The sequence below is a fragment of the Macrobrachium rosenbergii genome, chromosome 30, assembly GCF_040412425.1.
Source record: "Macrobrachium rosenbergii isolate ZJJX-2024 chromosome 30, ASM4041242v1, whole genome shotgun sequence".
In the NCBI taxonomy this organism is placed as follows: domain Eukaryota; kingdom Metazoa; phylum Arthropoda; class Malacostraca; order Decapoda; family Palaemonidae; genus Macrobrachium; species Macrobrachium rosenbergii.
The window spans coordinates 9866102-9880420 of record NC_089770.1 but is presented as its reverse complement, the minus strand read 5'-3'; the positions used below and the strand labels follow the sequence as shown (position 1 = coordinate 9880420).

General features: G+C 35.0%; 1 protein-coding gene across 1 annotated transcript; it reads left to right on the top strand.

Moving 5' to 3' along the window:
• Nucleotides 1–1424: 1424 nt before the first annotated feature.
• On the top strand, nucleotides 1425–5515 carry LOC136854735 (ctenidin-3-like). Its single transcript, XM_067131322.1, has 4 exons — nucleotides 1425–1717; nucleotides 3477–3603; nucleotides 4469–4510; nucleotides 5427–5515. The coding sequence occupies exons 1-4, from the start codon at nucleotides 1715–1717 to the stop codon at nucleotides 5513–5515; spliced, it is 261 nt and encodes an 86-aa protein (XP_066987423.1). The 5' UTR covers nucleotides 1425–1714.
• Nucleotides 5516–14319: the final 8804 nt, after the last annotated feature.

Here is a 14319-nt window from a genome sequence, read left to right as displayed (position 1 = left end):
TAATCTATGCTATTATTTGCTCAACTTTTTGCCCTTGTCGTTTTGCGAAAGTCTACCTAAAATGGTTATTTGTAGAGACCAAGAATAAAGAGTAAAGGCATCCCGTAGATAAATAAGAGAGAATCAAGGCATCCTGTAGGTCCTAGATCCGCTCATCAGCAGCACGCCAACCCAGCCCTTAGTCAAACCGCGTCATTATGCAGGAAAATTGCAGTTGACAGGAATTCCGCACGCAGAATCGAAATGACCAGCCCGAAAACATCCAAGGCGAGCCATTTTGCATATTAGTTTGTTCGAGCAAAACGAACGTTGGTCTTTTTCATTTCTTCAGGTTTCGACAGAACTGTATTGCGTGAGTTTACTGGTCTGGGTTTTGTCTGACTGGTCAGCGAATGCAGTTCTGGAGTGTCCGGTTTCCAGAGAGTCTGGATTGATGAATGGTTTCAGGACGATGGGTGGGAATCAAACCGTCGAAGCCCTGCCGGTTTTAATTGCGTGGTTACGTAAATTTTCTGGGAGTGCCGATCACTTCTGTCTGTTTTTTATTTCTCTCTCTCAACCCAGCAGTGACCCACGGCAGTATACTAACAACCAGATAATTAATTCACGTCTTAGGTCAACAGTCGTACACAGGATTACAGGATTACAGGAAGCGTTCCTAGTCCGTTTCTTCCTCATTCCGGGATTGAACACGGGTTTGCAGTTGCGAGCCAAGATCGATACCACTCGTGCTATGATATCAGCGAGAGAGAGAGAGAGAGAGAGAGAGAGAGAGAGAGAGAGAGAGAGAGAGAGAGAGAGAGAGGGAACTGCTTCTCTGTCCAAAAGCTTATCATCATATTGAGTCTTCCTAAACATACAAATTTAGGGTTGAAATTCAGTCTAGGTCAGGTGCCTTGCAGAGTAGGATGATCAGTAGCACTGGAATAGGTGACAGTCGAATTAGTCAATAAAGGAGAGCCGAGGAGAGTCGTGGCATCCTGGGAAAAAAAATTGGAACATTTACTTTTCCATTTGTTGAGAATTTAATGGAAAATGACTGTGATTATGACTGTTCCTAGCAGAAGTAAAAGACTTCAGAAGGAGAGGCTAGGAATGGCTGGAAAACTCTCTCTCTCTCTCTTGACGAGATGGTTGGGGAATAAAAGCGGTCTGAACCTGATTTAAGAAGAAATGAAGTAACAACAGAGGAGGAGGCACATGCGCGTAACTGTCGACAAGATCGGTGAATCTCGGTTAGTCTCCCAGAGACTAACTGACTCTTTTATCGTCATTGTAAAGGCCAATTGCCTTTCTTAGGTAGCACATAAATTTGCATCATCTCTAAATTATATCTATTAACAGTGACTGTTCCTCCAAGGTCACCAACTATGCTTGGTGGAAACTACCTGAGGGGTAAGCTATGGCCTCCTCTGGTAAGTGGGGTGCTCAAGAGGTAATGGCACAGGTTTGTCAATGGGTGGGGATGAGATAGGGATCAATTTGGATATAAAGGTGAGGGTAAGGAAGGGGCGGGGATGAGGAGGGGTAGTACTGTCTTATGTGACGATTGGGGAAGCAGAGGATTTGCGCTTGAGTATGAGAAAGAAGGAGCAACTTGAAGGATATAAATAGGGACACGTCCCACGACTTCAGGCACAACGTCGGTGATCTCTGTCCCCGTGACACGCTTTCCCATCCCGATCTGCAGCATCTAGCCCCCTAGTCTGGCGCCATGGTAAGATGGTAGAGATTTTCCATGAAGATTTTTTTTTTTATTTCGTTATCTTTTTTTTCTTCAATCTCAGTTTCGCTGAGAGCTGGCCAATTAAGTCTGAGGAGATTTTCCTTGAAGATTTTTTTTTTTGTCTTAAATCTCTGTTTCGCTAAGAGCTGGGCAAAAAAGTCTGATTCATACAAAATCATCATCTTCAAACTCTTATACAATGTTGCCATTGTTAAAGTGATATTTGTTGAAAATTACTCAATTTACTGTGTTGTCTGTATAAGATTACTAATATCAGACTCGTTTGTTTTCAAATCACCCCTTTTCGAAAACTTTCTTTTTCAAATGCAATTATCAGAACTTTATTAGAAAAATAATCGCCATTCCCAAAATGCAAATTTTAGTTAATTCTAGATAACGTTATGCCAACACAGGCTCACGCTCTCAGGCAGTCCTTAAAAAAGTGTACTAACTAAACAACCCTTATCAAAGGGTTGTTTATTCAAAAAAAGGGTGACCTTGTTAGTCTTTATTGTAAAAAATCTCCAATATCAAAGGTATTTTGATTTAAAAAAATACCACTGGCCTAAAAAAATAAATAGAAAAACTATTAAGAAAATGAACTGCTATTGACGCCCTTCATTCCCCCCCAAAAAATAAATAAATAAATAGACAAAACACTCATTCAGCATTTTTCAAAACAAGAAAAGCCCATTACTTGCACCGGAAGTGTTTCAAGCCACTTTATGCTTGAGAAAATTTTTTTTTGATCGATCCTTTCCATTGTCTTACATTTGCATTTTCTTGTTTTTTTTTATTTTGTCAAAAATAAAAGTGTATTATGTAAGAATCTTTTTATCTTGAGGATATCCGTTAAGTTAAGGATGAATAGATATAGGTTTATGTTTTCTGACGATACACACACATACATTATATATATATATATATATATATATATATATATATATATATATATATATATATATATATATATATATATATATATATATATATATATATATATATACACACACACATATATATATATATATATATACACACATATATATTATATATATACATATAATATATATATATATATATATGTATATATGCATTTATTAACAGGACCTCACTGAATGAGGTCCTGTTGGTAATGTATTAATGCACAGAACAATTGTGTAAGTGATAAAGTTAATGTATACACACACACACACACACACACACACACACACACACACATATATATATATATATATATATATATATATATATATATATATATATATATATATATATATATATATATATATATCAATCAACTACAAACGTCCTTTAATATAATTCACTCTACCTCGGAAGTAATATATTTTCATATATGTTACCGAAGGAAATATTTTAGTTGATAATAAGTCCACCGTCCCGTGGGACGGTGACTGGTTAGTTATCAACTAAAGTATTCCTCGTCCGTCGCTATATGAAAATATATTACTATCAACTAAAATATTGGGATCCTTAAGAACGTTTGTCTCTCTTTCTGATTGCGATATGAATCACGGTGATGTGATAAATAGTCATATATATATATATATATATATATATATATATATATATATATATATATATATATATATATATATATATATATATATATATACATACTGTATATATGCACCACACACAATATACAGTAATTACATATATACATATGAAAAGAACCTCGATTAAAAAAAAAGCTATTCGACAACTGGCTTATCTTTTATTCTTTCAGAAAACTTTGGGTATTCTAGTGATTTTGTCCCTCGTGGCACTAACATTAGCCGATCCGTGGCGCAACTACGGTTACGGCGGTGGATACGGAGGCGGATACGGTGGTGGATACGGTGGCGGATACGGCGGTGAGTTGGGCTTCCTTTGGAGTTGTTATTTATTATTACTATTTTCTTTACTTAAGTCACATCACTTCTTATTATTCTAACATTTTCATTCTTACTGCTTTTAATATTTAGAGAGGAGACCCCCTCCTCCCCTGCCTCCTTCTTCTTCTTCTTACTTGACACCTTTTGTTATTCTTACATTTTCATTCTTACTACTTCTAATATTTACGGAGGAGACCTTCTTCTTCTTATTATTATTTTCATATTTTTCTCTTCTTACTTGTCATCACTTATTATTTTCACATTTTCATTCTTACTGCTTTTGATACTGGTGGAGGAGAACTTCTATGAAGGCAGTAGCATTGAATATACACAATAGTTGTTTGTGGTATTTTATTTATATAGTCTTCTCTCTGCATCTTATGACCTCTGAATTAGCTTGTAGTTGGCATATTAGGATTCCTAATGTAATTTAAAGACTCGTACTCTTTTTTTTTTGTAGTCTTTATCAATATATTTGCCCATTATCTTCAAGACAGTGCTTCATTGGCAACATAATTGCACAATCTTTATAGAACGTAGAGTCTTCCACATCTCTTCCCTATCATTAAGTAATCAGCAGTTTAATTATCAGTAAAAAAAATATAAACATTAATATACAAAATATTAACATAAATAAGAATACAATATAACTGCAGAGTCTTTAGCTGAGGTAATTGTCATTTCCTGAATGAACTAGATTGAGGGGGATAATTTGTCTTTCTTAACGCTCATTTCTGTGTCGGGTAATACCCCCATCCTAAAGCCACGCTATCCTGACACATGACTATCAAATGAGTATGTCCTTGAAAATGAACTTTCCTCTTCATTGCCTCTCCCTTACCAGGGTACCGAGGAGGCGGCTACGGTTTCCAAGGCATAGGATACGGTGAGTTGTAAAGAGTCTTATAAAGATTCTTATTGCTTTGTACTCGCTTTGGCAGAAACATTACCAAAATATTCTCAGATGGACTGTCGCGAAAACTGGTACGAAGATTGGCGATAAGGCAAGGGCCAGTCCATCAAATTTTGCTGATGTGATTGTTTTAGTGGCGTAATAATTAAGCGAAGGATTAACGCAATATGTAGTTGATGGTATTGGTCAAAGGTCGTTCTCTTTTTTTTATAATAATGGCGATGGTGATCCACAATAAATTCAGGATAAATTATTATTATTCTCATGCCTTTTAAACCTTTTTTCACTTCTGACCACTAACCTATAATGCCTCGGCAGAACGAAAAATTAATGTCCTTTTCAAATAACCTTACGTGTAAGCTCCCGGGATTTCGGGTTCAAGTTCTTTTATACTGTCGCTGGTTGGCAGGTTAAAGAATTTAATACACCTACTGTCCCTGTCTAATTCACTGGATGTTTTAAATAGCTTCCCCACAGCAAAAGTCACACTTTAAAAAATGAACCTTTGCTGTTTGTTTAAGTGAATAAATTACTTAATATTTTCTTTTTTTTTTACGAATATTCATATTTTGATATTTATTTCTTATCTATGTATTGTTTCATATAATTTTACTGTTCTGGTACACTCTAGAAAATGAACCTCTGCTGTTTAAGTGAGAATATTATTTAATAATTTCTTTTTCTACGCATGTTCATATTTTGATATTTGTTTTCTATTTATTGTTTCATCTAATTTTACTGTACTGCTATGAAAGTCACAGTCTAGAAAGTGAACCTTATTAATTGAATATATTTACTTAACAATTTCTTTTTCTACGCATATTCATATTTTTATATCTATTTTCCATCGGTGTCATATAATTTTACTGCACTGGTTTGTATCTTCTAGGTGGAGGATACGGTGGTGGATACGGGAATTATGGTGGACTCGGTTACGGCTACGGCGGACGTGGTGGATACTACCGTAAGTTATCCTGAGAACAGCCTTTCAGATAATTTTTGGTTCAAGTTGTTAGAACTCACTTCTTCGTTATTTTTAAATGTGATTGCTACTTTTCAGTAGTTTGGTCTCTCATATATATATATATATATATATATATATATATATATATATATATATATATATATATATAAACATGTATATATACATATATATATATATATATATATATATATATATATATATATATATATATAAACATGTATATATACATATATATATATATAACAAATGTCTATAGTTTGTATGGTATCTATTGAATTTTTCTAAATTTATTCAACTTCTTCCTTCAGCTATTCATATATTTTTTAGTTGCAAACACTTTTGTTAGTCTTTTTCTTTTTATGGCAATTCATTTTGTTATTCCATTGTGGTGTCAAGTTTCATCTCCAGTATTAACAATCCCAAAAAAACTCTGATTCACACCTCGTTAAGAAACTGCAAGAGAAAGTTCAGTCAGTAAACTACATATTTTCATTTATCCCATTTGTTTCAGGTTACCACTAGTAGAAGATTCTTTCATTTTTTGCAGTCGATGGTCTTTCCCTGTGCAGTCCTCAGTACCCTTCATCATTAATGAGAAGTATAATGAAAACACACACACACACACACACACATATATATATATATATATATATATATATATATATATATATATTTCCTGCTCTGATATATTGTAATAATGAGAATGCTGAATAAAAATACCGAATAAACGGAACAAAAAATATAACAACAATATTTTTTCTTTTATCCTTCATTCTTATCAGTCTTTGTCAAACAAACCTAATGTGGACTTGGAATATATATTATATATATATATATACATATATATATATATATATATATATATATATGTATATATATAATATATATATACATAAACAGTATATATGTATAAGATTAACATATTTTGAAGTAAGATGCAGCAGAAGCCTGAACTCTGGCAAATCCAGCTCAGGGAAGTACAAGGAAAATTATTGTTTACAGTCATAAAACATTTTTCTTGTGGACATGACAACCTAATGAGCTTAGGTCGGAAGAAAACATGAAAAAGGAGGTGGGTTAACCCCGAAAGATGGAGTTGTATAAGAATCAGGGGACAATAGAAGCAGGGAGAGTTCCAAATCTGATATTTTACATTTTGCTATTACCCAAAGTAGCCAAATCTGGGCCACTGCTTTTAGATAACATTTTGACAAGATAACGTTTACTATGGATTGACTTACTCAGTGGTATCAGTCCCTTTTTAAAAAATCCTATTAGAGGATCTATGAGTAAATTTCTGGAAAAAAGAATAAAATTGCCAATATATATAATTAAGCCAGAAAAGGATATCAAGTTGATGAATACTGCAATCAAAACGTCATAAACACGAGTTTACCACTTCACCTGGGAACAAAAGTATGGGCTTGCCCATGGACTACAAATTTGTATCTGATCCAGGCATGAAATGATTAAGAACGGAATGAAGAAAAGTGCCTGGAAGCGTGATTCCTACACTGGCTGGAATTGGAGATGGGGTAAGATAGACTTAGCAAGCTGTGGGAAAAGAGGCAGAACTTTTCAGTGATGCAAACCTTGGGTTGTGTAAGTGAAGGAAGTAGATAGTTTTATACTTGGTGTACGGGAACGGAAAAGATATGTAATAGGAAATTGTTTCGCCATTGCAATGGTCATTTCACGCGGAGGAAATGTCCAGAAAATAATGAAAAACTTCAAGAATTTTTCCTTTGGTTCTGATTGCTTGGAATACCACCTGCATAAGTTTGCAAGAAACACTGAAAATGAATCGTTCACATACAGAACTCCCAATCTCTCCCCTCATATCATATATATATATATATATATATATATATATATATATATACACATATAAACACACACACACATATATATATATATTATGTATATATATATATATATATATATATATATATATATATATATATATATATATATATATATACATATCACACATCACCATAGGTGAAAAATTTTTCACCTGTGATAATGTGTGATAAATGAGTCACGTACAAAAGTTATTATAATCAAATATATATATATATATATATATATATATATATATATATATATATATATATATATATATATATATACACATATACATATACATATACACCCGTCCTTGGCCTCAAACATACTTTCACAGAAGGGCTTCTTACCTTAATAAATCATAATATCAATCACCTCTCCTTGTGATATGTCAATAAATACTAATGTAACTGACAATTAAATAAGGATAAGTGTCATCCCTCAAATGGTCTGAGATCACGTCCGAGATGTATCCTTGGAAGTCAAGCATTCTTTCAGAGAAAGCTCTCGCATGTCACACTGGATGGTTCTAAATGTAAATCATCTTTTATTAATGGTAATGTAACTAGCAATTAAATGAGAGAAAGTTTCAGCCTCTTGTTAACTCTCATAGATAGCTCTCTCTCATAAAAAGATTTCATTGTACATCGCATTTTCATATATATCACATCTTTACTTTCATCTCCTGAATAATAATAGATATGGAATATAATAAAGATCTATTTGAGCCCAGAACTAGCAAAGGAACTTCATACCAAATGTTTTGGCTAGCTTCCTCGACTCACTCTGGAAAAGGATTCACAAGAATGAGCTCGGTTTCCCAAATATTTCCAAATTCCAAAGAAAACGCTGAATTACTGAAAAGGGAAAAGATTAAACATTTGTCTACAGGATGAGTATTGCCTGGTTTTGCATCAAAACCGGACAAAACAATCATATTTTATTATATTAGATATAAACAAAACCTGTCCCAATATTATAAAACTTCAATTGATGGAAATTTTCTCCATACTTATACACCACTTAAAGAATCTCAGTTTATTTACAAAAGATAGATAGGGTTATTTACAGTACAAACAACAAATACAAGAACAGGGATTCACCCAAACGCCATATATCAACTAGATCAACAAATAAATAGATTAATAAATATGCTGAAGATAGCAATTTAAGCTAAGGCTGCTTTACAGGCTTATAAGATTTATTTGACTATTTCCCATAAATGATGTGCCCATTCCCAGTGTATGTTTCCCTTGAGCTCGAAATTAAAGATCCAGGGACAACGGTAGTTGAAGAATTGTAACTCCGACCATGTGATGAGCCGCTGTCTGACTTCAAGCCACCGAGTCCTGCAGGCGACACCGAATATCCACCAGTAACAGTAAATAAGCGTCCATCACCAATGTGCAGGTGTCCACCACTTGTGTTCCTATTCGTTCCTCTGGGAGGACTGTCATGAGACAGACTCCCTTCCCATGTTCCTTGTGCAGGATAATTACCACCAACCGCATGAGCTTTGGATGTGGCAAAGGGAGATCCCTCACTGATGCCCTTTCCGAAAAATAGTGAGTGGCCTGTGGTTACCAGTGGTGCAGAGTAACCACCATTCAACGATGGAGAAACATTGCTTTGTCTAGAGGCTTGATTTCCCTTATAGGCGCTGCCCTTCAACCCACTCGCATTAATATCTTGGGGAGGTAAAGTAATACCATTAGTCGCTGATGGTGATGAATATTCATTATACACAAATGGGTTCAAGACACTATTTTTTACAGAATCGCTATTTTCAGATTCACCATCAACACTTATCTTGAACACTCTTGAATTACCCCTCTGGATGGATGGCGTGGAGTAAGTTGGGTTAAGGTTTTTTTCAAAGATTACGTTACCAATACTTCTCCCAGTTGGCGATGCAAAAACAGGATTGGCAGCTTGTGCAATATACTTTTCGTCTGTGGTTGGGGTTGAATAACTTGAACCAGCGATGAATTGATTATGCCCCGCAGAATGTTCATGTATTAAAGCTGATCCTGAGTGCTTGCTACTTACATATCTTCCTACATCAAGTGCTCCACCAGCAAATTTACCAGCATCAAATTTAATCGGAGTAGAGTGACCACTGTTTACTGCTGTCTTTGAATGTATACTTCTGATGGATGGCATAAGATGATTGCCAACAGTTGGAGAAGAGTGGCTGCTACTTGAAAACCCACTTGCTCCAGATAATCTGTCAGAAACACTACCAAAAACACTTCTTTTAGATTGTGAAAGATTGCCAGAATTTAAGGATGGTAAGAAGTAAACAATATTACCAGACGGTGCTGAGTTAAGTGTGCCGACAAATCTACCATTATCGTGCATTCCACCAGAGGTGCTGCCATCGAAGGGAACCCCATTCTCTGCATGGACATTGCTTGGCGACTGTTGAGAGTAATGGGTCGTAAAAGCTTCATTTCCTTCCAGTAAACCATGAGTAAATTTCTCTGTGATTTCTTCATTAGGTGAAGCAGCATACAAATGACCGGGGGCCATTGAAGTGTAAGTAACGCCATCATCTACTCTTTCCCATGCTGTTTTGTCAGAAAAAGGGCTTTCTGTCATACTTCTAGACTGTCCTGCAGATTCAGGATTTGATGACAGTACATTGTACCTGTTACTTGTAGACAGAGCACTGTAATCAGTGCTTGCAGGAGTCTTGGTGTGATCAGCAATGGAAAATTGACTCCCACTGGGGAATCTAGCAGACAAGCCATCATAACTGCCGGTCCCAGATACAGAATAGCCTCTTTCCACAGAGTAACTGGTGTCCAAGGACAGAGGGTATTCTAGTCTGCCAGCGTTGTTCCTCCATTCTGCCAGTGTTATCATGTATGCGTCTTCCGGTGAGGTAGGAAGTCCACTGCTACTCTCGCCGGTAATTGCAAGTCTCCCGACATTATCTCCCTCATTACCATGGGAGGCAAAGCAGGATAGTACCAGCACCACGAATATGAAAGACTGCAGCTCCCTCTGGAATAGTTGGAATGGAGTTAAAAGGAATTTCTCATCATAATGAATTTTTATAATGTACATCAATGCGCCTGAAGTTCGGAGCAATATTCTGTATCGTTTTACAAAACTACAGTTGATTTGCATCGAAACCTCATAATGTTCTCTCGTGCAATGTTCTAACAATCTTATTCTGTCCATAATATTACATTTCCTGTCTCTTAGTTTAACTACAATACCTTAAAATAAAATTGCTTCTACGCCCTATGCATTACCACATTTACATCTTTGTCTATTATCTCCGGCATGTAATTTAGCGAGAAAAATGGAATTTGAAATTCTCAACCATCTTTCACTTTTACTTCACATTTCATTGTCTGGAATTTGCTGAAACTATCAATATATAATGTAAGTGAATATAGGGGAGAGCGGGGCTAGTTGCATCGCGGGTAAGTTGCATCAGTGGGCATAACTGGCAACTCGGTGCCTGTAGTAGGCTGACAGGCGGTTCAAATGTGTGTTGGTCCGTGCGGACACAGCTGCGAGAGAGAGAGGCGAATTGTGCAAGAGCTTTTGAATTTATGATAAATTTACTGATTTCGACCTTGGTAAGTAATTTTTATCGATTTCACTATTTTTCTTGTACCTCATGTATTTATATTAGTAACAGTGTTTTGAAAATATCTATATAATTCTGTTCTATATGCAATTATTTTCCTTACAAATTTGCATTAGAATGACCGTTAGTATATATCTAGCTGGCGATCAAATTTTGATTGTTGTCAAGGGCAAGTTGAATCATTCACGATGGGGCAAGTTGAATCATGATTCAACTTGCCCCATTAGTAAATTTATTACATTACTTTTAATTAAAATATTCTTATGCATTCAACTCGTTTTATTAATTTCAGAAATGAACCCATTCCTTCTACTTTTGCAGCAATTGACACGCTTCTCTCCATTTCTACAGCAGTAGAAACACAACCTTCTTTCATTACTGATGAAGTTGAAACTGCAAATGTTGGTGAGTCTTCACTTTGCCCTGAAAAAATTATGCCTCATCCAAAAGCAACACCTCGGAAAAAGAAATACAATACAGGCAGAAAAGCACGTAAGAGTGCCATATTAACAGACACACCTGAAAAAAATGCTCTGTATGCTGAAGCCACTATGAAAAAAAAAATAAGAAAAGAAAAGCCACCAAAAGAGGAAGCAGGAGTTTCCACACAAAGTTTGATCCAAAAACCAGCTGTAAAGTACGACACATCCAGCTCAGACGACGAAGACTGGTATTGTCTGATATGTGTAGAGCCCTATTCAATAGCAGGCCCGTGAGAAATGGATTCAATGTAGTACATGCAGAGGATGGTCTCATGAGGAATGCTCGGGAACAGATAGAGCTTTATATTATATTTGTCATAACTGTGAATCTGACGATGAATAAATTTAAGGTTCATCGGTTCAGTTTATTGTGGTTTTTGTATTTACTTATCATTGAAATAATCTCTCAAAAATTATAATTTGCTTATGATTCAACTTGCCTTCATACTGATGCAACTTGCCCTGCAGATGGGGTAAGTTGCATCAAATATATTTTAATTATATATCAAAATTAAATATATAAGAAATTATTTTTATTAATATCTACGCATGTGAACTCGATGATGAGGTCTTGTATATTTATATATGACAACTGAATTTCAATTAAATGAATGTTACACAATTCTGTAGAAGGAAATGTAAAATTTGATGCAACTAGCCCCGCTCTCCCCTACGTTCTTACGAATAAGCCTTTCCATTTAATAATAAGAGGGTTTAGAGAGACACGAGACAGCAGACACTGCCACATTAATCCTTGACGTGCTGGATCACAGATGAATCCACTGTGCAAGAAGTTTCCGTAACATCAGGCGATTTTCTCTAGTACTGTACCCGTGAGGTTCATCAGGAGCTTGTCGTTTTAATGCACAAAGCCACTAACCTTTAATTACGCATACTATGCACTTCTTGTATACTAAGGTCCTACGGTTCAAACACCCCTGCCATATAATTCTTCCAGCACCTACTCTCCCTTCCCCCTTTCAGCTTTCGAGCTTAAATTTCCAGATTATACACACTAATCCCCAACCATTGTTCTCCATGTAACCAAGCCATTCCAACCAACTTTAACCACACCTTCGTCTCATCTCTTTGCATCTGTGTATACATAGGCATGAATATGTACAGCAATCCCAGCATGAACCTGAGGTTCAAAGCTCATTTGCATTTCTGTGAACAATGACATTCCCGGAAAAAGTTATGAAAAGGCTGAGGCTCCTAGAATACAAGCATTATCAACACCCAAGTTATTTCACCAGAAAGTACGGAACAAGAGGAAAAAATATCACGCAGAGAGATTTCCATCTCTTCAGTAGAAGAATCTCAAACGTGGAATCACTGTCTTACCATGATGCTTTCTTTGCCTGTGGCTGATACCTTACTAATCGATGCAATGGAAGACGTTCTTTTATAGCCTCTGCAGAAATGAACGTTGTTATTGCGCTGACTTGCAAATTTAATTTTAATGAAGCCTGTTCTGACAGTATTATTGGGTACTCGCCTCGCGGAATGTTTGAGAAACGAGAAAAGTTGCAAGCAACTTTCTTGGCGTTTTCCTAATATATTTCCCTCAACTTACAGAAACAGAGTTTGAAAATTTAAAGATACTATGGATATGAAATAGAAAGAAAGTCACATCATTCAACCCAGTTTAGTTCACGGACTAAATGAATGCCCCTTTCACATTTATTCTAATTAAAAAAGATTAAATTAATCATACACCTGGCAGCAATAATCGTTTACAACCCCAACAAAAAAAATATTCACTTATTGGTATATCTCATTAATTTTCAGAGTAAAGAAAATCAGAATGAGAAGTACGAATCCTTTTGAGAAAGGCGACGGGCACCGCCTGTTTTCACGTGAGTATTCTTGAGCAATAGAGATGTGTAAACATTTTTCCATGGGAGAGTACGCCCTAGAGGTGAAGATACCATTCCTATACATTAAGAAATACCTTCATTTAAGGAAAACAAAAACATAAGGAATTATATATATATATATATAATATATATATATATTATATATATATATATAATATATAATTATATATAATATATATATATATATATATATATATATATATATATATATATATATATATCTAGAGGAGACGGACGAAACCGCACATCACTAGGCTGTCTTTTTATTTTATAGCCAACGTTTCGTGATTATTTACAGAATTATAGCCTCAGGGCTGCGCATAATAAAGATAAAAACAATTACCAGTACAATCTTAGAATTAATTTCGACAGTAAGGAACTATATATATAAATATATATATATATAATGTGTGTGTGAGTATTATTCAGGAAATGAACCGTGCTCATATGGAACAAGCCCACAAGGGCTATTGACTTCACATTCAGGTTTCAAAGAATATGATGCTCATTAGGAAGTAAATAGACATACACACATACACATACTCGTATGTGTATATGTATATATATATATATATATATATATATATATATATATATATATATATATATATATATATATATATATATATATATATATATATATATATATATATATTTTATTTTCCACTAACAAGTTGCTTGTTAGCAGCCTCGCCTTCGTGGTAAATCCCAAGTCCTTCTTCAGGTGAAAGAAGAGAATATTTAGGCCTGTCTCTTAAAAAAAAAAAACTGTTATGCCGTCGCAGACCTAAGTAGAGAATTATGTGACTGGTAGTTAGCCATCAGCAGTGAAGCTATACTCAGGTTTGAGAAAAGATATGGGTCATCCAAAAGTATGTGCTATGACCTAGAAGACTAATAACCTGTGGATCCACTTTATCTAACTGGGAGAGATGCTTGATACACTTACATACATATATATTTTATACATATATACCATA

Bases quoted from the DNA above. Each gene is read 5' to 3' on its own strand.
- LOC136854735 (XM_067131322.1), top strand. The intron at 3,604-4,468 runs GTGAGTTGGGCT...CTCCCTTACCAG, and splicing joins ATACGGTGGCGGATACGGCG to GGTACCGAGGAGGCGGCTAC. The intron at 4,511-5,426 runs GTGAGTTGTAAA...TGTATCTTCTAG, and splicing joins TTTCCAAGGCATAGGATACG to GTGGAGGATACGGTGGTGGA.